Genomic DNA, 23,958 nt, shown 5'->3' with positions numbered 1-23,958 from the left:
ATAAAAGGAAGAATTTGCGGAAACTTTGAAGATCCAAGTCATGAACGTCAAGTATTTGGGGGCATATTTGACAGCAAGATGTAGTACACTTAAAGAGAACAATTACCATAAACTCAAACAACAGATTGCTGCAGATTTGGCAAAATGGGAAAATTTACAACTATCAATAATAGAGAGAATATCAACAATCAAGATGAATATACTACCCAGGATTTTATATTTGTTCCAGACAATTCCAATTAGATTAGGGAAAGATTATTTTGACGATTTAAACAAAATAGTGTTGAAATATATTTGGCAGGGAATAAAAGAGAGAATAAAATTAAAATTGTTACAAGATGCTAGAATAAGAGGCAGATTTGGTCTACCTAACTGGGAGTTATATTATCAGGCAACAAGTTTGATGTGGGTTAAGGAATGGATAACATCAAGAAATTCTAGATTATTGACTGTAGAAGAACATGATTTGCTGTTTGGGATGGCACACTTTCTTAGGGTACCAGGGAACTAAAATGCAGGAGCATTTTAGAAGACATTACATACGTGAGGCTTTGCTATTAAATTGCGAGAACATTAAAAGGCAGCATTATCTAAAAATTCCGGTCTGGTTATCAACTACTGAAGCATTTTCATATCCAATAACATACAAAAAGGAACAAACAGTTAGATATGGTGAAATATTGAATGCAAAGGGTGAACTTAAATCTATGCAAGAAATGGAACAGCAAGGTATAAAGATGAACTAGTTTTCATATGTGCAAATACATTCTAGATATGATAAAGATCTTATAATGGAAGGTTTCCATGATAAAATGACTGAGTCGGATGAAATTTTGATAGATACTGATGAAAAGGTGATTTAAAAACTGTATGGATACTTATTAGAGGTTAAGTTAGAAAAACAAGTTAAATAATCTATTATTGCTTGGGGGGGAAATTTGGACGTGGGATTGACTTAGAGAATTGGCAGAAATTGTGGTCTCAAAATTATAAAATGACTATGTCAACAGCATATAAAGAAAATGTGTATAAGATGTTTTACAGGTGGCACCTATCCCCGACGAGAATAGCAAGAATGTTCAAGAATAAATAGGAAAAGTGTTGGAAATGTCATCAGATACCAGGTTCATATTACCATATGTGGTGGACGTGCATAGAAGCTAAAAGATATTGGACTAAAATCCACACTTGGTTGGAAAAAATGATACAAAATCATATAGACTTTAAACCAGAGATCTTTTTATTGGAAATCATATAGGAAACATACAATAGAGAATTGAAATATTTGACTGTAAATGTGTTAACAGCAGCTAGAATTGTATTTGCTAAAAATTGGAAAAAGGAATAAATACCAACGCAGGAGGAAGTTATTCACAAAATAATGGAATGTGCTGAAATGAGTAAATTGACATTTGAAATGAGAGAACAGGAAGATAAACAATTTTATGAGATATTATTTTATCAGTGGTTAGATAAAAAAAACATGGAAAGGAAAGATGTTGGAGAATGTTATAAATACAAGAATAATAGAATGATACAGAATATAACATAAAGATATATTATTATGGGATAGATTTTAAATGATGTAATGAATTGTTATAATATAAATGAATCCAATACCTAGAATATCTCATTTAAAATGAAGGAGGTATAATAATAATGTATAAAAATATATTTAATAATATGTGATTTCATATAAATTGTAAGTGATGACTATGGAAAGAATGCACAAAAACCTTGTAACCAATTGACACACTGTATATAATTGAAGATGGCTTTGTTTTATATTTTGTTTGTCTATGTCTGTCTAAAAATAAAAACTTTCTTATCAAAAAAAAGAGAGGGAGATAGAGTGATAGAAACAGGAAAATGGAGAATATTATTGTATTTATTTATTTATTTTATTTATTTCTTGGATTTCTAAACCGCCCCCTCTCCCAAAAAGTAGACCTTTTATATAACAAAACGAAAGTAATAAGTGAAAATGTGGGCAAATTAAATAATGAGACTATAAATTAATATAATTATGCATTATTGTTAGAAATATATAAGTGCATTGAATGCTAGGGTTATGTTTAAATTGATTAGTTTTATTTGTATTAGAATGTATGACACTCAGGTATCACACAGTTCACACATTGATTTGATTTCACGCATTGATTTAAAAAAAATTAAAACTTAAAAAGAAAGAGAGAGAGAATAAGAGAGAGGAAGAAAGAAAGGGAGAGAGAGAGGAGAGAGAAAAAGAGAGAAAAGACACACACACACATATAGAGGGAGAGGGAGAGATGAGGAGAGAGAGAGAGAGAGTTGTTGGTTATAAATTCCTTGGGGCTGAGAAGAATTGTTGCAAAACAGAGTTTCCTGAAATGGACCACTAGACTCCTAAACAACTGAAAAATGATCTAGTAAAAAGAAAAGGCAACAGAAAGAGCAACCTGGAAACAAAAGCAAATAAAAAACCCACAGGAACAAAACAAATTGAAAGTTTTAATTTTTGTGCATTGTTCAAAGGACTGTTGAATTGGCCATGCCCATCTAGTCACATGACCACGTAGTCACATCCACCCAGCCGGTCCAGCCCTCCCAACAGTCTGAGGGACCATAAATTGGCCCCATTTAAAAAGTTTCAGGGCCCCTGGGTTAAGGTCATGTCCTGTCCTTGACTAAGGGGGCATGCCCCCTCTCCATGGAATTGGGAGACTATTGGGCCTTAGTGCCACAGAACAAAAACCAACCAGGGGAACCAACTTCATGTCAGGAGTCCTCAAACTGCAGCTTGCGGGCTGGATATGGCCTGCCAACATGATGTATCAAGCCTGCACAGTGGTAGGATTAAGCCCTGCCCCTCGACTTACAGCCACTCCTTGTATGGCTGGCTTTTCACCCCAGCCTTACCATCCCTCCTCCAGCCGTTAGCCTTATATATACCTTGCAGAATCTAGCTGCTCAGCTGTGTACTTCTGTTCATTGCTGTTCACAAAGGTAAGGACGAAGGGCACGGGCTGCAGGGTGGGTGGGGGTGGGAGAGCTGGCAGATGGGTGATACTGGAGGTGGGTTTACTGACATGTAGTAGGGGAGCTTGTGGGACACCATGGCACCCTTGGCAACCTTCTGGGGTGTTTCCTGAAGCCGGTATGGCCTGCGAGGGGAGCGCATGGGGATCACACGCCACTTCTGGGCCAGTTTGGGCAGGGGCGAGAGAGCTTGGCGGGGACGTCTCACCTGAAAAGACTATGGCAGAGCCTTGCAGCTTTTATCTGCCATATGGCTCTGGGTATGGCCGCTCCTCCTCTTCCCTTCCCCTTTGCACGGTGTCCTGTTTTTCCAAACACCCAGGCCGTGCAGCAATTCCCAGGGAGGTGCCCCGACCGAGGAAGCTCAGACTGTAGCTCGTGGGTTGCCCACCGCATAAAAAGCTCCCGCCCCTTTCAAAATGGCCACCCAGCGCTTCTCTTCGGTGCCCAGGCCCAACAAGCAGCTTTTCTGAGAACCGGGGGAAGGGGAAGCAGACGCACCAGTGGAGGAGACAAGCTTCGATTGCTTGTCGGTGGAGCTCCAGGAAGAAGGACTTGCTTTGCCCTGGTCTGGAGCGGCAAGGAGGCAATGGCAATGGCATGAAGGGAAGCCCCGTGACTGGAGACTCAGCCACCAGAGTCTGGAAAAAAATCAGCATGTTCAGCACCACTGGCATGATGGGCCTGGCCACTCTGACGAAAGCCCTGGAGGTGGGTGAGGCAGGGGGGTGGTGATTGGCAGGGGACAACACAAGGGCGTGACCTGTGAAGGGGCTGCGAAAGGAAGCGCTCAGGATGAGGCTGCTTTCCTGGAGAAAGCGGCGCAGCCGCTGACAATTGAAGGGCGTGTACCATAAGAGCAGCTCCTCGCATTATGGCTGCTGCAATAAGACTTTTCCCCAGCTCTGAGTAGACAGTGTTCTGCCTAGCGACTCGCACTTTTGATTAATGGCTGCATCAGGGAGAGCAGGAGGATTTGGGTAGTTAAGGAAAGCAATTTCACTTAAAAGCCATTGGAACATGTAACCGTAGTTCAAGGCCCATAATAGTTATATCTTGAGGATTACTTTTACGCGTGCTGTGGAATTCTGGGGCTCAAAATCTGGGTGAAACCAAGGTAGAAGACTGAAACTCCACATGTGAGAATTCCATAATCAACAGACAAAAGCTCCACCCACAATTCCTTTTTGAGGAATTCCACTAATTCCGGAAAAGGAAATATCCAGGAGGTTCTGTTTATAACCAGAAACTAGTAGTTTCAATTTCCAATTTCCTTTTCACTCCACTTACAAATTTAATCCTGAGAAATGTTTGAGCAAAATGAATCAGGCCAAAATTCAAAAAATCAATTTCTCACACTTTCAATAGGAGATCACAAATGAAATTCAAGCATTCTCTAAACTCATCTACCTTTCATCATATGGATTACCTTGTGTGCAATAAGGGATGATTCATGCTTGAAGTAATCTCCGCAGACAAAGATTTCAAAGATTTCTCCACGGTGTGAGTCCTCTGGTGTTTTACCAGGGTGGAACTAAGACTAAAACTTTTCCCACAATCAAGACATTCAAGGTTTTTCACTCCTGTGTGAATCCTCTGGTGTCTCACCAGGCTGGAATTCTGACTGAAACTTTTCCTACAGATTGGACATTCAAAAGGTTTCTCTCCTGTGTGAGTCCTCTTGTGTCTCACCAGATTAGAATTATCACTAAAGCTTTTCCCACAGATAGGACATTCAAAGGGTTTCTCTCCTGTGTGAGTCCTCTGGTGTGTCACCAGGCTGGAACTCCGACTAAAACATTTCCCACAATGAGGACATTCAAAGGGTTTCTCTCCTGTGTGAGTCCTCTTGTGTCTCACCAGATTAGAATTATCACTAAAGCTTTTCCCACAGATAGGACATTCAAAGGGTTTCTCTCCTGTGTGAGTCCTCTGGTGTGTCACCAGGCTGGAACTCCGACTAAAACATTTCCCACAATGAGGACATTCAAAGGGTTTCTCTCCTGTGTGAGTCCTCTGGTGTGTCACCAGGCTGGTACTTCGACTAAAACATTTCCTGCAATCAGGACATTCAAAGGGCCTTTCTCCTGTGTGAATCCTTTGGTGACTAACCAACCTGGAATTCTGACTGAAACCTTTCCTACAATAAGGACATTCAAAGGGTTTCTCTCCTGTGTGAGTCCTCTGGTGTGTCACCAGAGTGGAACTCAGACTAAAAGATTTCCCACAATAAGGACATTCAAATGGTTTCTCTCCTGTGTGGGTCCTCTGGTGTGTCACCAGGCTGGAACTCAGATTAAAATCTTTCCCACAGATAGGACATTCAAAGGGTTTCTCTCCTGTGTGAGTCCTCTGGTGTCTCACCAGGCTGGAACTCCGACTAAAACATTTCGCACAATCAGGACATTCAAAGGGTTTCTCTCCTGTGTGAGTCATCTGGTGTCTCACCAGCTGGGAATTCTGACTGAAACCTCTCCCACAATCAGGACAGTCAAAGGGTTTGTCTCCTGTGTGAGTCCGCTGGTGTTTCACTAGGCTGGAATTCTCACTAAAACTTTTTCCACAAATAGGACATTCACAGGGTTTCTCTCCTGTGTGAGTCATCTGGTGTGTCACCAGGCTGGAACTCCGACTAAAACATTTCCCACAATCAGGACATACAAAGGGTTTCTCTCCTGTGTGAATCATCTGGTGTGTCACCAGATTGGAATTATAACTAAAGCTTTTCCCACAGATAGGACATTCAAAGGGTTTCTCTCCTGTGTGAGTCCTCTGGTGTGTCACCAGGATGGAACTCCGACTAAAACATTTCCCACAATCAGAACATTCAAAGTGTTTCTCTCTTATGTGAGTCTTCTGGTGTTTCACCAGGCTGGAATTATCACTAAAGCTTTTCCCACAGTGAGGACATTCAAAGGGTTTCTCTCCTGTGTGCGTGGTCTTATGTTTCAAGAGGTGGGAATTTCTAATGAAACTTTTCCCACAATCTCTACACTTACAAGGTTTCTCCATGGAGTGAATCCTCTGATGTATTACCAGGTGGGAATTACAATTCAAACTTCTCCCAGTCATCACATTGAATGGGTTTTTCTCAATTACGATTCCTCTGGTGTATCACTAAGATGGAATCATAACTGAAAGTTTTCCAACTATCAGGACATTCAACGCATGTGAGTCTTCTGGTGTATCACCAGGCTGGAATTGTGACTTTCCCATAATCAGGACATTCAAAGGGTTTTTCTTCTGTGTGAGTTCTCTGGTGTCTCATGAGATGGAAATTTCTAATGACGTTTTCCCCACAATCTAGACACTTATACCGTTTCTCCCTGGAGTTTATCTACTAATGCATCACGAGACTGAAATTGTGACTAAAATTTTTCCCATAGTCAGGACATTCAAAGGGTTTCTCTCCTCTGTGAGTGATGTTGTGTCTCAGGAGGTGGGAATGTCTAATGAAACATTCCCCACAATTTCAACACTTATAAGATTTCTCCATGGAGTGAATCCTCTGATGTATTACCAGGCAGAAATTATGACTGAAACTTCTCCCACAGTCAGGACATTGAACAGGTTTTTCTCCTATGTGAGTCTTCCGGTGTATCACCAGGCTGGAAGTGACTTTCCCACAATCAAGACATTCAAAAGGGTTTTTCTTCTGTGTGAGTTCTCTGGTGTCTCTTGAGATGGGAATTTCTAATGACGTTTTCCCCACAATCGAGACACTTATACCATTTCTCCCTGGAGTTAATCTACTGATGCATCACCAGACCTAAATTGGGACTAAATTTTTTCCCACAATCAGGACAGTCAAAGAGTTTCACTTTTGTGGGAGCCCTCAGGTGCTTCACCAGGAAGGAATTCACTGAAACTTTTCCCACAGAAAGGATGTTCAAATGGTTTTATTCCTTTGTGTGCATCATTTAGTGTCTCAAGGCTTGGGAATTTCTAATGAATCTTTCACACACTCTGCACAGTCATATGTTTTCTCCCTCCTGTGAGTTATCTGATGTAGCACCATGTTGCCATGCTCACTAAAGCATTTACCACATTGGGAGCACTTTTGTGGCTTCCCTCTTTTGTGGAGGTGCTTTCATGAACAACAAGGGAGCTTTTGTGACCATAGTTTTTGCCACATTCAGGTAATTTGTATGGCTTTCCTTTTTCTCTTGTGCATCATCAGCTGTGATTTGCAATCTGTGCTTTTCCCACAATAGGCAAATTTATGAAGCTTTTGTACCACTGATATTCTTGAGGAGGTAAAAAATATGGACAATGCCTTGTTTAAGGGTGCTTTCATTCAAGCCGTCTTCTTCCTCACAGGGAGAGGCCTGCATTACTGTCTCTTCTACGTGGCTTTACTATTGATCTTTTCCTCCGAACAGATTTACAGATATTCCCCTCTTTTGCTGAATTATAAATAATATCCCTTCCCCTCTCATTTAATTTATCCTTGATTTCTGCATAACCTGCTTATTCTTTCTTAATTTTCTCTCTTTTGTCAAACAGCTGCTGGAGGAGGAGCAAATTTGTATGGTTTTCTGCAGGAAATGGAAAATATTTTCATTTTTGGCTTGATTTTCTTCCCTTTTCAACACTGATGATTATTTACAGTTGTCCAGAGTGCTCTGATTGCCATCCTGTTCATCTGTAAGATTCAAAGAAAAATGTAACTTTAATAGTTTATAAAATGGTTAGAGATGTGGTGAAAAAAGAAGAAAAGTATACACCACTTTTGCTCATGAAAGTCCTCAGCTGCAAATCAGGGCAAAAAATACTGTCTACAACCTCTCTGGTGACCTCCTTGTTCAAGTAGTCCTCACTTAACCTGCCACAATCGGAATTGATATTTGTGTCACTAAGCAGCTCAATAATTAAGCATCATGTCACATGACAGTGCCAATTTACATCTGTTCCTCTGTAGTTTTTAAGCTAATGACTGTGGGTTGTTAAAGGCAATTTCATATGACCGTGACTTGCAATTTCCTGCCAGTATATCCACTGATTTTGCTTGTCTGAAGCTAGCTGGGAAGGTCAGAAATGGAGATCATGAGTGTGAGATGCCGTTGCCATCATAAATGTGCAACTCTTGGCAGAACCCGAATTGGTGCAACTCCTTTTCCTGCACCTTCAAAACCACAGTCACTGCTGACATGGGGGTCACGGAACAAGTGCTGGGATTAACACAAATTGTGCACGTATGCTTCTACTGTGCCATAGTAACTTTGAAGGCTCAGGGAAGAAGTGGTAAGTGAGGACTACCTGTGCAACCAAAGATGGATTAAGCACAATTGAACCTGGTTAATACATGGATGGGACAGGAAATACCATACTTATTGGCAAGACATGAAAATAATTTTTTTATTCATCTGTCATTTTCAATATGTGTGGATTACAAACTATATTAAGAGGGCAACCTCAAGATATAATGGGAGACTTTAACTACCCTGATATCAACTGGGAGACAAAGTGTACAGCAAGTAGGAGATTGAATAGATTCGTAACCAACTTAGCTGACAACTTTGTCATTCAAAAGTTAGAGGAGGGAACTAGAGGAAAAACTATACTCAACCTAATTCTTACTAATAGAGAAGCGATAGAAGGAGTTGAAGTTGTTGGAACCTTGGGATAGTGACGTCTTACTGGAATTCAATATAATGTAAACACGAGCAATAGAATATAATCCAACAAAACTTTAGAAGAGCTGATTTTAATAAATTCAGAGCCTAAGCAAAAATTTCATGGATAAAAAACCTTAGGAGAAAACAACGCAAGGAGTGTGGGAAATACCGGGAAATCTATCTATATATATAAAAGCAAAATGCCACTCATGCATTATCACAAAATCTCCAGAACCTTAAAGCCTACAAACCTACATTTTCCACATATGTTCCTCTTGGCTTCTAGGTGCTCACTAAGAAAGAGATTTTTCGAAATGACCATCAGAGCATTAGTATTTCCTATATTATTATTAACATGCTATCATGCTAACGAGTTCTTCTCCCTCTCTTAATCAGAAAAGAAATCTGTTCCAAAAGCAAAACACAAGCAGAGGAGAGGAGATTCAGTTTTGATTTTACTTTCACAGCATGAAGCAGCTATACTACAGAACAGTTCAGCTAACCAATAGCCAGGCTCCTTCCTGTCTCCTTGCTCACACAGCAAATACTGTTTCACTTTCAAACTAGCCCTCTGATGCTAAGGAGTTCTACTCCCCCTCCCCACCTCAAAAGTGGAGTTTCACTTTCACAGGAGCAAGCAGCTTTACTAGAGAACAGTTGAGCTAAGCCACGTCCAGGCTCCTTCCTGTCTCCTTCTTGCTCACACAGCAAATACTGTTTGAGTTTCCAAACACACCTCAACTCTCTCACACACTGACAGGACGCTAGCCAGTTGAATACTAATGGATGCTGGTAGGCAGAGGCAGATTCCCCCCCCCCTTATTTACTCCCCAATTCAGATGAATCTGTTCCTTCTAGTGTAACACCAGTTAAAGGGAAAAGAGGCAAAAATGCAGAAAAAGATTTACAGATGCAAATTAGGAAAACACAAGTAATGAAAGCTGCACACAAGTATCGTCAAACTCATCCCCAAGTCAGTAGAAAGGCTGTAAGAAAGTAATAGCCCCCAATGCTAATCAGTCACAAATGTGATCAATGCCTTGGACTAATAAGTATTTCTCTGGTTTTAAATTTGAACCTCAGAAATAAACAATAAACTACCGTGTTTCCCCGAAAATACAACATGTCCTGATAATAAGGCCATGCCACATTTTTCAGGTGGGCAAAAATGTAAGCCCTCCCCCGAAAATAAGCCCCCTGGACACCACCACCCCTCCAGCCAGGCCGAGTGCCACTCATTGACCTAGCAGTATCCCGAAGGCGCCAAGACACAGGAATGGGAGGGGCAAAGGCTTGCATTGCTTGGCGCCTTCGGGATACCGCTAGGTCCGTGAGCGATGCTGCGCCCAACTGGAGAGAGGGATTGCCGGGCAGTTGCTGTCTTGCGAGCAGGCTCCCGAAGAACCGGGTCGAACGGCTGTGTTGCACTGTCGCAGCAGAACTACACAGCAGCCATGTGGTGACCATGCTCAGGAGCAGCCGCCCGGCAACCCCCCTTTCCAGCCAGGCACAGCGCCATTCACTGAACTAGGGTTATCGCCTGTTTGCCGCCCTCCGGCTTGGTGCCTTCGGAATGAGGCTCTGCATGGCTGGAGAGGAGGGTTGCGCAAGTGGCTTTTCCGCTCCCCGCTCGCGCACCTCCCAGCCCTTGCCTAACTCTCCCTGCAGAGCCAGGGCATCTCCACTGCCGCCACTGCCTGCCAACGCCGCATGGCTTTTTCTGCGGCTTCCAAAGCACGGAGGTAGGATGCTGAGTCTTCTGGAAGTTGCCCTTCTGGGAATACACTCTGTGGTTGTACACTCTGGGAGTACGCTCTGCCTCAGCCAGGCCACAACCATAGAGCGTACTCCCAGAGTGGCCGCTGCCGAAAGACTTGGCTGCGGATCTCTGGAGTTTGGAAGACGGAGAATAGGTTATGCTCAGAGTACCGCCGTGGCGGCAGCACACTGGCCCTGCAGGGAGAGCTGGGCCAGGGCACGGTGAGGTGGGGAGGCACACCAGCTGGGGACAGAACAGGCGCTCGTGCAACCTCCCTTTCCAGTGGAGCAGAGCGCCATGCACTGACCTAAGGGTATCCCAAATGCGTCAAGCCACGGGAGCTGGGGGGAGGGCAGAGGACCATGCAGCTTAGCGCCTCTGGGATATCACTGGGCCCATGAGTGGCGCTCTGCCCGGCCAGAAAGGGGGGTTGCCGGGTGGCTGCTTGTGAGCATGGTCACCTCATGACTGGTATGTTGCGCTGCTACGACAGCGCAACATAACCATTTGCCCCTGAGGCTGTGCCTGGCTCTTCAGGCACCCACTCACAAGAGAGCAGCCACCCAGCAACCCCAAAACAACAAGCCCCCCCCCCCCCCCAATAATCAGACCCAATCAATATTTTTGGGGTAAAAAGAAAATAAGACCCTGTCTTATTTTCGGGAAAACATGGTACACAATTCTCAGTGTGTATTGTTTTATCTTCCACGCTTAGGCATGATCTGAGAAACACCCAGTGATAAGATATAGTGAGATGAAGTCAAAGCTGAAGCCCAGTGCTCCCCTCCACCGTTTAAATCTTCCTGTGACTCCACCCACTGACCATGCATGTGTCAGGCCTGTAGTTATGTGTCAGGCCTGAAGAGGTTCCTTTAAGAATCTTTGGCCTGCCACACTTTCTTAAAATTTCTTTACTCCTTTCCAGATTACCAGTGGCATGGAATTTGTTCCCATGCCTGAACTACCTAAAGAACCTCCTCCATGTCTCTGAATGAATGGCTGGAGGCACTAAAGAAGGGATGGGAAAATACGAAAAAGGCCCTAGCAGATGCGGCAGAAGCCTACAAGGAGCAAGCTGATAAACATCGCTCCATACAACCCCCCTTTCGAGTGGGGGACAAAGTTTTTGTGTCTACTAAATACATAAGATTAAGGATGCCTAGTAAGAAATTAGGTCCAAAATTTCTAGGTCCTTTCCCAATAGAAAAGATAATTAACCCAGTTACAGTTCGACTCAGCCTACCCAGACTCCTAGGGAAAATTTACCCGGTATTCCATTGTAGCTTATTGAAGCCAGTAATGGGGTCTAGCATAAGGCCATCCACCCAAGCTTCACCTCCTCCTGTAGTGGTAGAAGGAGAAACACATTATGAGGTGAAAAAAAAATTTAGATTCCAGGCTGTATAGAGTTCGCTTACAATATTTAGTGCATTGGAAGGGGTACCCTTTGTCTGAAGCTACGTGGGTAAAAAGTTGGGATCTGAAAGCGGATAAATTAGTGAAACAATTCCATGAGACGTTCCCTGATAAGCCAAAGGGTCCCCCTGGGGGAGGCAGAGGTGGTTAAATGTGTATAGTAATTTCTACTTTTACTTCTTTTGCAGACAAAGTGGTTTTTTTTGAAGAGAGGCCGCCTGTCAGGCCTGCAGAGGTTCCTTTAAGAATCTTTGGCCTGCCACACTTTCTTAAAAATTCTTATGCTGTTTCATTAGTGTGGTAGTTGGGAGGGGGGTATAGAAAGGAGTAGAATTGTGGAATGTTTTGTTGTCATTCTTTCTAGAAGATCAAGGTTATCTTTTGTCTCCGCACCTCGATATGTGACCGGAAGAAACTGGATGGAGATGCCAGTGTGGAAGAAATGGATTGGGGCATGTGATTGATTTATGGGTGTGGTGATAGATCATGAGCTTTCAACTGGGTGAACTCTCAGGATGTAAATCAGAGTTGGAATTTCATAGCACAGTGCCAACATGCCTGTATTATTAAATTGGAACTTTAAGGATGATTCTGTTCTGGACTCTGATTTACTTTTGCATGGAATTTGGAACGCTGACATTATGTTTCTTTTAGGATCTTTGGCCTGCCACACTTTCTAATATTTTCCTATGCTGTTTCATTAGTGTAGTAGTTGGGAGGGGGGAATAGAAAGGAGTAGAATTGTGGAATGTATTGTTGTCATTCTTTTCTAGAAGCTCAAGGTCATCTTTTGTCTCCGCACCTCGACACCTGACCGGAAGCAGAGGGGTGTAGATGCCAGCGTGGAAGATGATGATTGGAACATGTGATGGATTATGGGTGTGGGTATAAGATCATGAACTTTCAACTGGGTGGAATTCCAGGAAGAAGATCAGATTTGGGATTTCATAGCACAATGCCAACATGTCTGTCTTATTAAATTGGAACTTTAAGGAAAGTTTTGCCTTTGATTCTGATTTAATTCTGCATGATATTTGGAACGCTGACATTATGCTCACAATGGTCCTAGCCAAGCCACAAGCCATGTGGGTTTGCCGCCTTGCGCAGGCGACTGTGTTGTGTTTCGGAATGGCAGGTTGAGGGTCCCGGGATGTGCTACAGTGGTGGTGCACCTCTCTCCCCTTCAGCCATACTTCCAAGGACTTCCAAGGAGTGGTTAATGCTGATAGGAAGCCGTCTGGAGGGCACCGAGGTCATTTCAATGCCCCTATGACTAGAGAAGTGTCTGTTCTCATTGTCGGCCAGGATTTTGAGAAAAGAGATATCGTTCTCCACAGCAGAGAAAACAGGTTATTATGAATCAGTGAGATGCACCATCCCTTTGAAGCTCTCCAGTACCCTCTGATGTTCTGCCATGGAGAAGATGGCTATTACATCAATAGAACTCAGTGTGAACCAAACACCAAAGTTCCTCTCAAGAAACTTTGCTGCTGCCTTTTACAGCTACAGGATAATGGAGCGTGATGGTGAAGAATGCTACCTATTGCTGTTCCAGTTCCTTAGCGAAGCACAGGCATCCAACCAACTAGTATGATCATAGAAGCCCATGCCAACACAATATCACTAAAAAGGGAAAACAAGATATCCAAGAAGAAACCAGCATGGTTGCACAAAAATCTCACTGATAAACTGAATGAAAAAAGGGATCCGAATAAAAAATGGAAAGAGGGACACATAACTAAGGCAGAATAGCAGCATATAGCCCAAATCTGCAAAGATGAAATCAAGGTCATGGTGAGAATGAACTAAAACTTGCAACAAATATCAAAAATCATTTAAAAACATGTATAAAACAAGAAAAAGGTTAGTGAAACAGTCAGTCCACTAATGGGAGATGATGGCAAGGAAGTGACAGGCAGTAGACACACAGCAGAGCTACTTAATTCATTACCGTATTTTTCGGAGTACAAGACGTACTTTTTTACTCCAAAAAAGAGGATGAAAATCTGGGTGCGTCTTATACTCCAAATGTAGCCACCTGGGTCATCTGAAAAAGGGGCACGCAAAGCGGGTGCTGCAGAGATTGTCATGGCTGGAAAGGAGAGAGGTTTCGCTTTCAGGGCTCCCGGGAGGGCTTAGGTGGTGGCAGCGATGGGAACGATCTCCTTTTTATGAAAGCTTTTCTCAGAACGCTAGATTGGGAAGTTAAAAACCTGAAATGGGGTACAATCAAGCTTGATTCAAAGGCTTTGGTTCCTGAGATCGATTCATCCAAAACGCTGGTAACACGATCTCTGCAGCACCCACTTTACCTGCCCCTTCTCAGGCGGTTCCAGGTGGCAGAGATCGCATTAATAGCATTTCCGGGTGGCAGCGCACCAATCTCAGGCTGCATTAACAGAGAGATAGAATCAAGATCATGTGAAGTAATAGTACCACTTTATAAAGAGTAAGACCACACTTAGATAATTGCACACAGTTTGGTCACCCTATCATAAAAAAGATGTTGAGACTCTGGAAAGAATGCAGAAAAAGAGCAACAAAGAGGATTAGGGGGCTGGAGGCTAAAATATAAAGAAGGGTTGCAGGAATTGGGTATGTCTAGTTTAGTGAAAGGAAGGACTAGAGGAGACATGATAGCCATCTTCCAATACTTGAGGAGTTGCCACAAAAGAGGGAGGGGTGTCAACCTATTCTCCAAAGCCCCTGAAGGCAGGACAAGGAACTGGATGGAAACTAATCAAGGGGAGAAGCAACTTCAAACTAAGGAGAAATTTCCTGACACTGAGAACAGTGAACCAGTGGAAGAGTTTCCCTTCAGAGGTTGTGGGAGCTCCATCCCTGGTGGCTTTTAATCAGAGACAGGGCAGCCATTTGTCTGAAATGATATTGGGTCTCCTGCTTGATCAGGGCGTCTGTATAGAGGACCTGCAAGGTCCCTCCCAGCTCTGTCACAAACCCTCCAGTGATGGGAGCACCCACAACCTCTGGAGGGAAGCCATTCCCAAAGAATCCACCTTCACTTGGAAGAGACTTTTCCAATCTTCCCACCAGGAGGAAAATTGCAGCCACCAGTTTCACAGCCTGCAGCACCAGTGGGCTTAAATTCGGGGAGGGAAGGAACCTGCAGCAGCAGCAGCTGAGATGCTTCAGCCCAGTTGCTTCTCTGCTTCCAGGACTCTCCTCCCACCTGCCCTCCGCTCACCTTCCAGCTGCTGCTTCGACCCTGGGAAGAGCAGAAGAGCCGCTCTTGCACACCTCCTTCCTCCTACGAGTCATCCGGAACAGGAAGTTCAGCTGTCCCAACGGGGCAAAAGGCAACTGGATTTTCTTTCTTCTACTCTTCTCGTCGCTTTCCAGCCTTTATGGCAACACAGTACTCGATGGTTTTAACTCCTTTAAGCTCAACCACAGGCATTATCCGCTTTCTAGGCACAGGTGTTGCCTGTTTAAGCTCCATCTCCAGATAGAAGGCATAAAAAATATCTTTCTCCAGTTTCTACCTGAGGCGTTTGCAACATGTTTTAAACTATTAAATGCTATCAAGTAGTTTTTAATTTCTAGCAACCGACTTGCAGCTGAGCCTAGTGAAATGTGATGTTACTTAACCTTGTGAAGATTAGCTATGTGCCCAGCCCTAAACGTTCATGAAGGTTTTACAGAATTACATAATCAGCTTTCTTAGGGGTGATTCTCAGTGGAGATCAAAACCTCTCTACATGCTAAAACTTTATGACTCTTGAGGCTCCCAGGATTTTAGGGCATGGCAGCAGCATCAGGCCAAACACTCCAGGGGAAGGAGCCTCACTCCTGCTGGCCAGGGCTGCATCCAAGAGCATCAACCACCAAGCTTCATTCTTGGAGGAGGAAATTTTTTATCTGCTGAATGCCAGGTGTAAATTCTGTAAATTTGCTTGCACTGAAGTCTCCCATTAGGTCACACCAGTGACGTGCGGTGACGTTTATGACTGGTGAGGCTGGTGACGTCATCAAACCACGTGGTTGCTCCGATCGCAGGGGTGCAGCCCAAACGGAGAAGTTTCTTCAGCTCCAGCCTCAATCAGCGCAGCCGCGGTCCCCTTCATCTTGCCTCAGGAAGGAGGGGAATGGGACCATGTGTGCAGGGGAAGGGGATCGCGGCTCTGCTAATCTGAGGCTGTGCGCTGAGGAGCCGCCTGCACACGTAGTCCCATTCCCCTTGCAAGGATCCCGGGCTCGCCCGATGTAAAAAATGCCTAGGTACCGTGTTTCCCCGAAAATACAACCTGTCCCGCGCTCACTGACCTAGCGTTATCCTGAAAGCGGCAAGTTACAGGAGCCGGGGGTGGGGGGAGCGCTCACGTTGCTTGCCGCCTTCGGTATACCGCTAGGTTGGGGAGTGCCTGCTGCCGCCGCCCGCTGCCGCCCCACGCCGCCGCCGCCCGCTGCCGCCACCGCCCCGCGCCGCCGCCGCTGCCCCGCTCCGCTCCGTGCATAACATCCAAACTCCAAAACTTCCAGCATCGGCCGCTCTAGGAGTGCTCTCTATGGTGGGCCGGCTGCCGGACAGAGAGTTTTCCGGACAGAGTCTTCCACGTCACTGTGTCACACAGAGAAACATATGCAGCAGGGCCTAGAAAATGGAGCCTAAAAAGATGGCATGATTGCCTATATATGGTAGAAGAAATTCCCCCCCTTCCTCAATGTCTATTTATCTTTTTATTTTACAGAGGGTTGTTTTTTATATATTCTGCTATTTCCCTCATGTTAATTCTAATGTGTCTTAGAGAAACGAAAAGTTCAGTTTCATCCTTCTGCATCCTGAATGTCTTCTGGATTTTGAAACCAGAATTTCCTAGCCAGCATCTCCTTTGCACAAAATATCTGTGAGTCATAAGCAGAGTTTCTGAGGGGCACCAGTAAGTTGCTGAAGCTTCTAAAAATACATGGTAAAAAAATATGGACAGAGGTTGTATCTCAAGAAGAAAAAGCATTGTGGTTTTGAGTCCTGGGTTCTTAGGTTCATGAACAACACCTGCTGTGATCTTGTCTTCTTGGAGGTGCTGCTTGTTACCCTGGTGGTAGCAGCACCAAGATGCCTCTTATTTGTTGCAAATTTGTTACATCTTGAAATCCCCATAACTTTAACCTTAAACTGCCTACTATTGACCTCACTCCATTCCTAAGGCTTCTGTAAGCACACCATTGTGCCTATTGGACCTGATCTACTGTCCCCATTTATTCGTACCCATTTGATTCATACTCATGTTTATTCTTAGACCTATATATAGTAATGTTAATCTATTCTATTATGTATCAATACACATACTATTCCCAATTTCTACTTTCTACCTATTTTCTAATCTTTAATGAAGCAATTGCTATCTTAATTATTCTATATCTATCCATCATCTCTTGCTCTTTTTAGTATTTCAGTATTTGTAGGAAGTTAGCCCCCACCCCTCTCCTAGAAAAATAAAATCATCTAGGAAATATTAAAAAGGCAGAATATTATGACTCCCTGGGTGAGAAAAGGAGAAACATGATATTGGAAAGCAGTCCCCACCTTTGTTAACAGCCTCAGAAAGACTGGGCCACCTTATCTACAACACAATAGATCTTCACCCTCAGGACATAATAGGATTAGCCCTCTACCCATCTAGCAACAGAACTCACCACATGCAACCTGAAGAGATTGCATCACCCAGCAAGGCTCAACCAAGCCTGGGACTCAAGACAACCAATCAGAATACATTTCTTACACAGGAACAGGAAGCTCCAAGGCAGCCCAAAAGAGGGTATATTTCTCTCTCACGCACACACCCATGCGCTTATTTTCCCCAGGGCCTCAAACCATGTGGTCCTGCCCACCATTAAACCATCTTTCCAAGCAGCCTTAAAAGAAGCCCTGAGAGAGGAATGAAAGAAATAGAAGCATCTCCCATGTGTTGGGAAGACAGCTTTACGTTATCTTACCTCCACATTCACAGCAATGCTGCCAATACCCATTTCTTTCATTCTCAAAAGCTATTTAAAGAGCAGCACAATGCTTTTTTAGAAATGAAACATTTTCCACCATATAATTTCTTTCTCACAGCTCCAACACCAAGGCCGTTGCAACAAATTTGTCAGCATCTTGGCGCTGCTACCACTGGGGTAACAAGCAGGCACCTCCAAGAAGAAAAAAACCACAGCAGGATGTTGGAAGAACAATCCATCTGGTTCAGTTCCAAGCCTGGAGAGAAGCTCTGGAAATAAAATGGAGGTTAGCTGCTTAGGAAAGAAGGTCCGTTTATTAATGAGCAGAACCACAGCATGCAGTTCTGGGACAGCTGACAAACTAGCTTGATGAGTGCAAGGATTTTTATACAGTTTACAGTACTTTGTAATTTTGAGGTCTCCTTTGTGTGCTTTTATTATTTGATTATTTTTACTTGTATCGCAAAGTCTCATGATGGGTCTTAATTACCACTTCATTCATCCTAATCCTGTCAGACATATGTAATTGATTTTATCCTGTTATCTATTCCCTCTAGCCTTCCTTCCTTAACAGACCGGTATTGTTTCATTTTTTTCTCAATGCATGGGGTTAAGGCATGGGTCCTCAAACTACGGCCTGCAGATCGAATGTGGCACACTGAAGCCCTTAATCCAGCCCACGCAGGACCACGAGGTTGGCCCGCCCACATCGCGCCGCCCACCCATCAGCCGAGTGCAGGACTTACCTTCGAACTGTAAGGTAAGGTCAACAATTTTGGTCTGCAGAATGCTTCTGGAGGTGGTGTGTGTGTGAAAGAAGCCCCAAAAATGGGTGAAAATGGCCAGGTTTTGGCAAAAAAAAAGACCCATTTTGGCCTGCGGAATGGTTCTGGAGTTGTGGAGGGTGAAAAACTGGATGCCCAGAGGCCCCAGGAGGCCATAAAAAGTGCAAAAACAGCCTGTTTTTCACTCTTCACCTCCAGAAGATAGTTAAAGAGATAGACAGAGAGAGACACACACATAGGGAAAGAGAGAGAGACAGAAAGCGAGGGAGATAGAGTGATAGAAACAAGAAAATGGGGAACATTAGTGTAGACCTTCTATATAACAAAACGAAAGTAATAACAAGAGAAAATCTGGACAAATTGAATAGACTATAAATTAATATAAGTATGCATTATTATTAGAAATATATAAGCACATTGAACGCAAGGGTTATGTTTAATTTGATTAGTTGTATTTGTATTAGAATATATGACACTCAGGTGCCACACTGTTCACGCATTGATTTGATATTTTGATTAAAAAAAATAAAAAGAGGGAGAGAGAATAAGAAAGAGAGAGGAAGAAAGAGAGGGGGAGACAGAAAGAGAGAAAGGGAAAGAGAAAAAGATAGAGAGAAAAGAGACACACATACACAGAGGGAGAGACAGAAAGAGAGAGGAGAGAGAGAATGAGGGAGGGGGGGAGGTGGATTGTAAGTTCCTTGGGGCTGAGAAGAATTGCTGCAAAACTGAGTTTCCTGAGGTGGACCACTAGACTCCTGAACAACTGAAAAATGATCTAGTAAAAAGAAAAGGCAACAGAAAGAGCAACATGCAAACAAAAGCAAATAAAACACCCCCAGGAACAAAACAAATTAAAGATTAATTTGTATGCATTGTTCAAAGGACTGTTGAATTGGCCCACCTAGTCACATGACCTGGCCACACCCACCCAGCTGGTCTCCCCCCCCCAACAGTCTGAGGGACCATGAATTGGCCCCATTTAAAAAGTTTCAGGGCCCCTGGGTTAAGGTCATGTCCTCTCCTTAATCCAATCACCTGGAGATGAACATATTTTTTTTGTGAATAGACTGACCCAGGATTTCTTAATGAGCATCTGCTGTAGGCTATTAGGAAAGACTGGGGGCTACTTTCTGCCTTTAAGAAGATGTTTCTCCATTTCTCCTTTGGAGAAATAGAATATTCTACCTTTTTTAATATTCTCCAAAATATTTCACTCTCCGGTGATGGGGGGGGGGTGTCTTCCCACAATTCCCCCCTTTTGGTCTATATGTATTTACATATATTGCCCAACCTACGCACTATTAGAATGGTCTCTGTACTTTCTGTATACCTGGAACATCACGAGGGATGCTTGTCTGGCATCCTTACTTGGGATCTATTGAAATGGGAGGTGATTTTGCAGGACACTGGGACAAGGGGAAGTACACTGGTGGAGGCAGCAGAGGACTCTCATGATGATTATGGCAGTGGCCCCAAAAATTTCAACCCATGATCTCTAGCAGCCAGATCAGAAGTTCTGTTAAGTAGAAAAAAATGTATAGTGTGCAATTTTCTGTGTCAATTCTTTTTAGATATCTGATGTCACTTTCTGTGAGCTTTCAGTCAGGTTTGAAGCAAGCACATATCCCAAAATTGTTTGCAGCCATGATTGTGCCTTAGTAGATAATCAAAGGCTGCTCATTTCCAAGGATTGCTTCCTGAACCTGCCTTAAATTTATTGCATCCAGGATTTGTGAAGCCGAATTTAGATTAATCAGTGTACAAGCCAGACTATGAATATTTTTGAAGTTGCGCACAAGGAGCCCTGGGACTCTCACTAATGCAGTGGAAAACAGTGCAACATACTCTGCTTCACTGGGCAACTGGGCACCATCATTTTTGAGACACAATCAGAAGTTGGGGTTTGGAAATCTCTTTTCTGCTACCTCTTCAGTGAGGAAATTGACTAAGGGGGAATGCCCCCTCTCCATGGAATTGGGAGACTATTGGGCCTTAGTGCCACAGAACAAAAACCAACCAGTGGAAGCTTTATGTCAGGAGTCCTCAAACTACAGCTTGCGAGCTGGATATGGCCCGCCAACACGATGTATTGAGCCTGCACAGTGGTAGGATTAAGCCCTGCCCTCGATTTACAGCCACTCCTTGTGTGGCTGGCTTTTCCCGCCAGCCTTATCATTCCTCCTCCAACTGTCGGCCTTATATATACCTTGCAGAATCTAGCAGCTCAGCTGTGTACTTCTCTTCATCGCTGCTCACAAAGGTAAGGACAAAGAGGGTGGGTGGGGGAGGGCGAGCTGGCAGATGGGCGATACTGGTGGTGGGTGTACTGACATGTGCAGGAAGTAGGGGAGCATGTGGAGCCCTTCTGGGGTGTTTCCCGAAGCCGGTCTGGCCTACGAGGGAAGAGCATGGGGATGACGCAAGCCCTGGAGGTGGGTGAGGCGGGGGGGGGGGGTGATTGGCAGGGGACAACACAAGCGGGTGACCTGTGAAGGGGCTGCGAAAGGAAGCGCTCAGGATGCGGCTGCTTCCCCGGAGTAATTGGGGCAGCTGCTGACAATTGCAGGGCGTGTACCAAAAGAGCAGCTCCTCGCATTGTGGTTGCTGCAATAAGTATGAGAAGCCCAGCCAATGTTTTGAGCACGGTTAACATCTCCAGCCCAATGATTTTAGGCCTCCCTGTTCCCATAACCAGCCTTTGCTTTGTGGAAAGCATGCCTTTCCTTCCCCAGGCATTGCCAACCTCTGCCCCCGTTAAAAACAACAACAACCCTAGAGCAAAATCTTCACGCATAAAAAGAATATTGACTTGCTGTGCCAACCACTCCCAAATACCATTCCTTTCCCCAAAGTCAGGACATTCAAAAGGCTTCTCTCCTGTGTGAACCATCGGGTGTATTGCCAAACTGGAATTTCGAATGAAATATTTCTTGCAATCTGGGCATTCATATCGTTTTTCTCTTGTGTGAGTTCTCTGGTGTATTATCAGCTTGTCCTGCTTGCTATAGCTTTTGCAACAATGGGATAACTGGTAGGGCTTTTCTCTGGTGTGAGCTTTTCCATCAACCACTGGGAACCCATTCTGACTAAAGCTTTTGCTGCATTGGGAACACTGATATGCTCCAATGTGGATCCTCTCGAGCATAATTCTACAATCTTTGCTTTTGCCACAATAGACAGATTTGTGGATCTTTTCCACCACTGACATTATTGCATTCTCAAGAACATCAAAAATACTCTCAATCCCTTGTTAGATGGAGCATTGACTCAAGTTTCCTTCCTCACAGGGCGAGACCTGCATTATGGTCAGCCTTATCTGACTACCAGATATTTCCATCTTTTTCTGAACTAGGAAATTATTCCCCTTGATATTTTGATATGTTTCTTCCAGATACATTATATTTTGTTCAACTCAAAACTCTTTTCCTAATTTTGACTTCCTTATCTGTAAGCCGATGGGGAAGAAGAGTTTTGGGGATTTCCAGAGGAACTAAGAAGATTTTGATTGCTGCCTTGGTTTCCTTTGCATTTTAATGCTGCTTGTGATTCAGTTTTCCACAGTGTTCTCTTTGGCATTCTCTTGCCTGTAAGATTCACATAAAAGGGTTAGTTTAATGATGATTTATAAAATGGCTGCACAATATTTTTAAAAAAGAGATCCAAAGGCATCAATTACAATAGAAGGCAAAGATGCCAAAATGCTAACTTAACCCCTTGTTAATTATTTACATTTTCAATATACATGTCAAATGTCCATTCAGTTATGAAATTTATTTGTTGACTTGTGTTAATCATGAGTTCATAGAATTGCAAAGAGTTATCATCAAACATACCTGAAAGTGCTGGGGACAGATTATACATATATACCTACCCTTGTTTCCCTGTTTTGGGCCCCAAAATAAGCACCAAGTCTTAGTTTCGGTGGATGTCTTACCCGCTTACTTTAAGTCCATTGCAGTCCACGCCCTGACACCCTGAGGAAATAATGTTTTAAAAAGATCCCATCAGCTACCCTTTTCCTTTTGGCTAAACTCCTTTAAGTGCACTCCAACCATTTCCACTTGACTGCATTTTCTTTCACTCTTGGTTCCCTTCTGAGAAAGTAGAGAAGTATGCGAGTCAAGTATGCGTCTGTTATGCTGACGCTTGCGCCAGTACGCCATGTGGCGTGTTGTGCCGTTACCACAGTTCATACCAAGGATCAATCCAGGGCCCACTGAAAATGGTGGCTGCTTCCAGGACAAAGTCATGAGGCCCAATGATATATGTCCGTGATGGCGAACCTATGGGATACATGATACAGGTGCCACGCTGAGCCATTTGTTAGGGCACGTGAGGCATTGCCCTGTCAGCTCCAGTGCACATGCATGAGCTGGCCAGCTGACTTTGGCCTTCACTGGCCAGCCTTTAAGGCCGTTTCGTTGAAGCCTCCGAAGCGAGAAAAACCGGCCCTACAGGAAAACCAGAAGCTTCCCTGAAGGATCCGGAGGGCGAAAAAAGGCTCTATGACCAAACTGGAAGTCATAGTTCCTGGAGTTCTGAGTTGCCCGTAGGGCCGGTTTTCGTTCTCCAGAGGCTTCGGGGAAGCTCCTGAAGCCTCTGGAGGGCCGCTGGGGGTGGGGGAGCCTGTTTTCATCATCCGCAAGCTCTTAGAAAGCCTCTGGAGCCTGGGGAGGGCAAAAAAAGGGGGCCAAAAGCAGGGGGAGCGCTGGTCACGCACACATGCATGCTGGGGTCGTGTGCATAGCATTATGGGTATGGGCATGCCCACGCACAACCCGCCCTGCGCTCCCCCCTGCTTTTGGCACAGGATCCAAAAACAGTTAGACATCACTGATATATGTCCTTCCCTCCGTCCCCTATATGAGGTTCAGAGATCTTCAAAAGGTAAAAAAAAGGAGGTGTGAGGGGTGGGTGGGAGCCAGATGTAAGGGAACCCTGGGGGAGGGAGTGAAGGGCCAAGGGGACTCAAGGGTTAAGAAACAAAACAAAAGGATGCCTTGGAGGGTGGGGGAGGCCTAGAGATGCCTATGGCAGGCAGGCCTAGCCCTGGGCTAGGCCTCCAAAGAGTTTTTCCCACATCTGAGTACACAGTGTTCTGCTTAGCGGCTTGCATTTGATTAATGGCTGCATCAGGGAGAGCAGGAGGATTCGGGTAGTTAAGGAAAGCAATTTCACTTAACAGCCATTGGAACATGCAACCTTAATTCAAGGCCCATAATAGTTATATCTTGAGGATTACTTTTACGTGTGCTGTGGAATTCTGGGGCTGACAATCAGGTGAAACCAAAGTAGAAGACTGAAACTCCACATGTGGGAATTTCATAATCAACAGACAAAAGCTCCACCCAAAATTCCTTTTTGAGGAATTCCTCTACTTTTGGAAAAGGAAACATCCAGA

The 23,958-nt window shown here is 44.1% G+C and overlaps 3 protein-coding genes and 1 long non-coding RNA gene across 7 annotated transcripts in view; all 4 read right to left on the bottom strand.

Moving 5' to 3' along the window:
- Positions 1 to 6,591, bottom strand: part of LOC309384257 (uncharacterized protein) — a 268,736-nt gene extending 262,145 nt beyond the window's left edge. For both annotated transcript variants that reach the window (XR_014173988.1, XM_081937528.1), the window contains exon 1: positions 6,078 to 6,591. The gene's annotated coding sequence lies outside the window, so the exon portion shown is untranslated. The remainder of the gene's footprint in view (positions 1 to 6,077) is intronic.
- Positions 1 to 15,062, bottom strand: part of LOC309384260 (uncharacterized protein) — a 58,453-nt gene extending 43,391 nt beyond the window's left edge. The window contains exon 1 of the mRNA XM_081937531.1: positions 15,017 to 15,062. The gene's annotated coding sequence lies outside the window, so the exon portion shown is untranslated. The remainder of the gene's footprint in view (positions 1 to 15,016) is intronic.
- LOC309384299 overlaps positions 1 to 23,958 on the bottom strand; it is a 291,422-nt gene that overhangs the window by 253,478 nt on the left and 13,986 nt on the right. The gene's annotated exons all lie outside the window — the stretch shown is intronic.
- Positions 19,511 to 23,958, bottom strand: part of LOC309384259 (uncharacterized protein) — an 87,444-nt gene continuing 82,996 nt past the window's right edge. For 2 of the 3 annotated variants that reach the window (XR_014173990.1, XR_014173991.1), the window contains exons 3-4: positions 21,348 to 22,141; positions 19,511 to 20,519 (exon numbers count right to left, since the gene is read on the bottom strand). Coding sequence is in view for 1 of the 3 variants with exons in the window: in XM_081937530.1 (XP_081793656.1) it covers positions 21,999 to 22,141 (143 nt within the window). In the remaining 2 variants the exon portion in view is untranslated. Of the gene's footprint in view, positions 20,520 to 21,008; positions 22,142 to 23,958 lie in introns of those variants that run through there. The other variant, XM_081937530.1, reaches the window with a different exon arrangement.

Source organism: Natrix helvetica (genome assembly GCF_964273705.1).
Source record: "Natrix helvetica genome assembly, chromosome: 1".
Taxonomy (NCBI): Eukaryota; Metazoa; Chordata; class Lepidosauria; order Squamata; family Natricidae; genus Natrix; species Natrix helvetica.
Note: the sequence above shows the minus strand (reverse complement) of the source record. Positions and strands in the feature narration are given on the sequence as shown.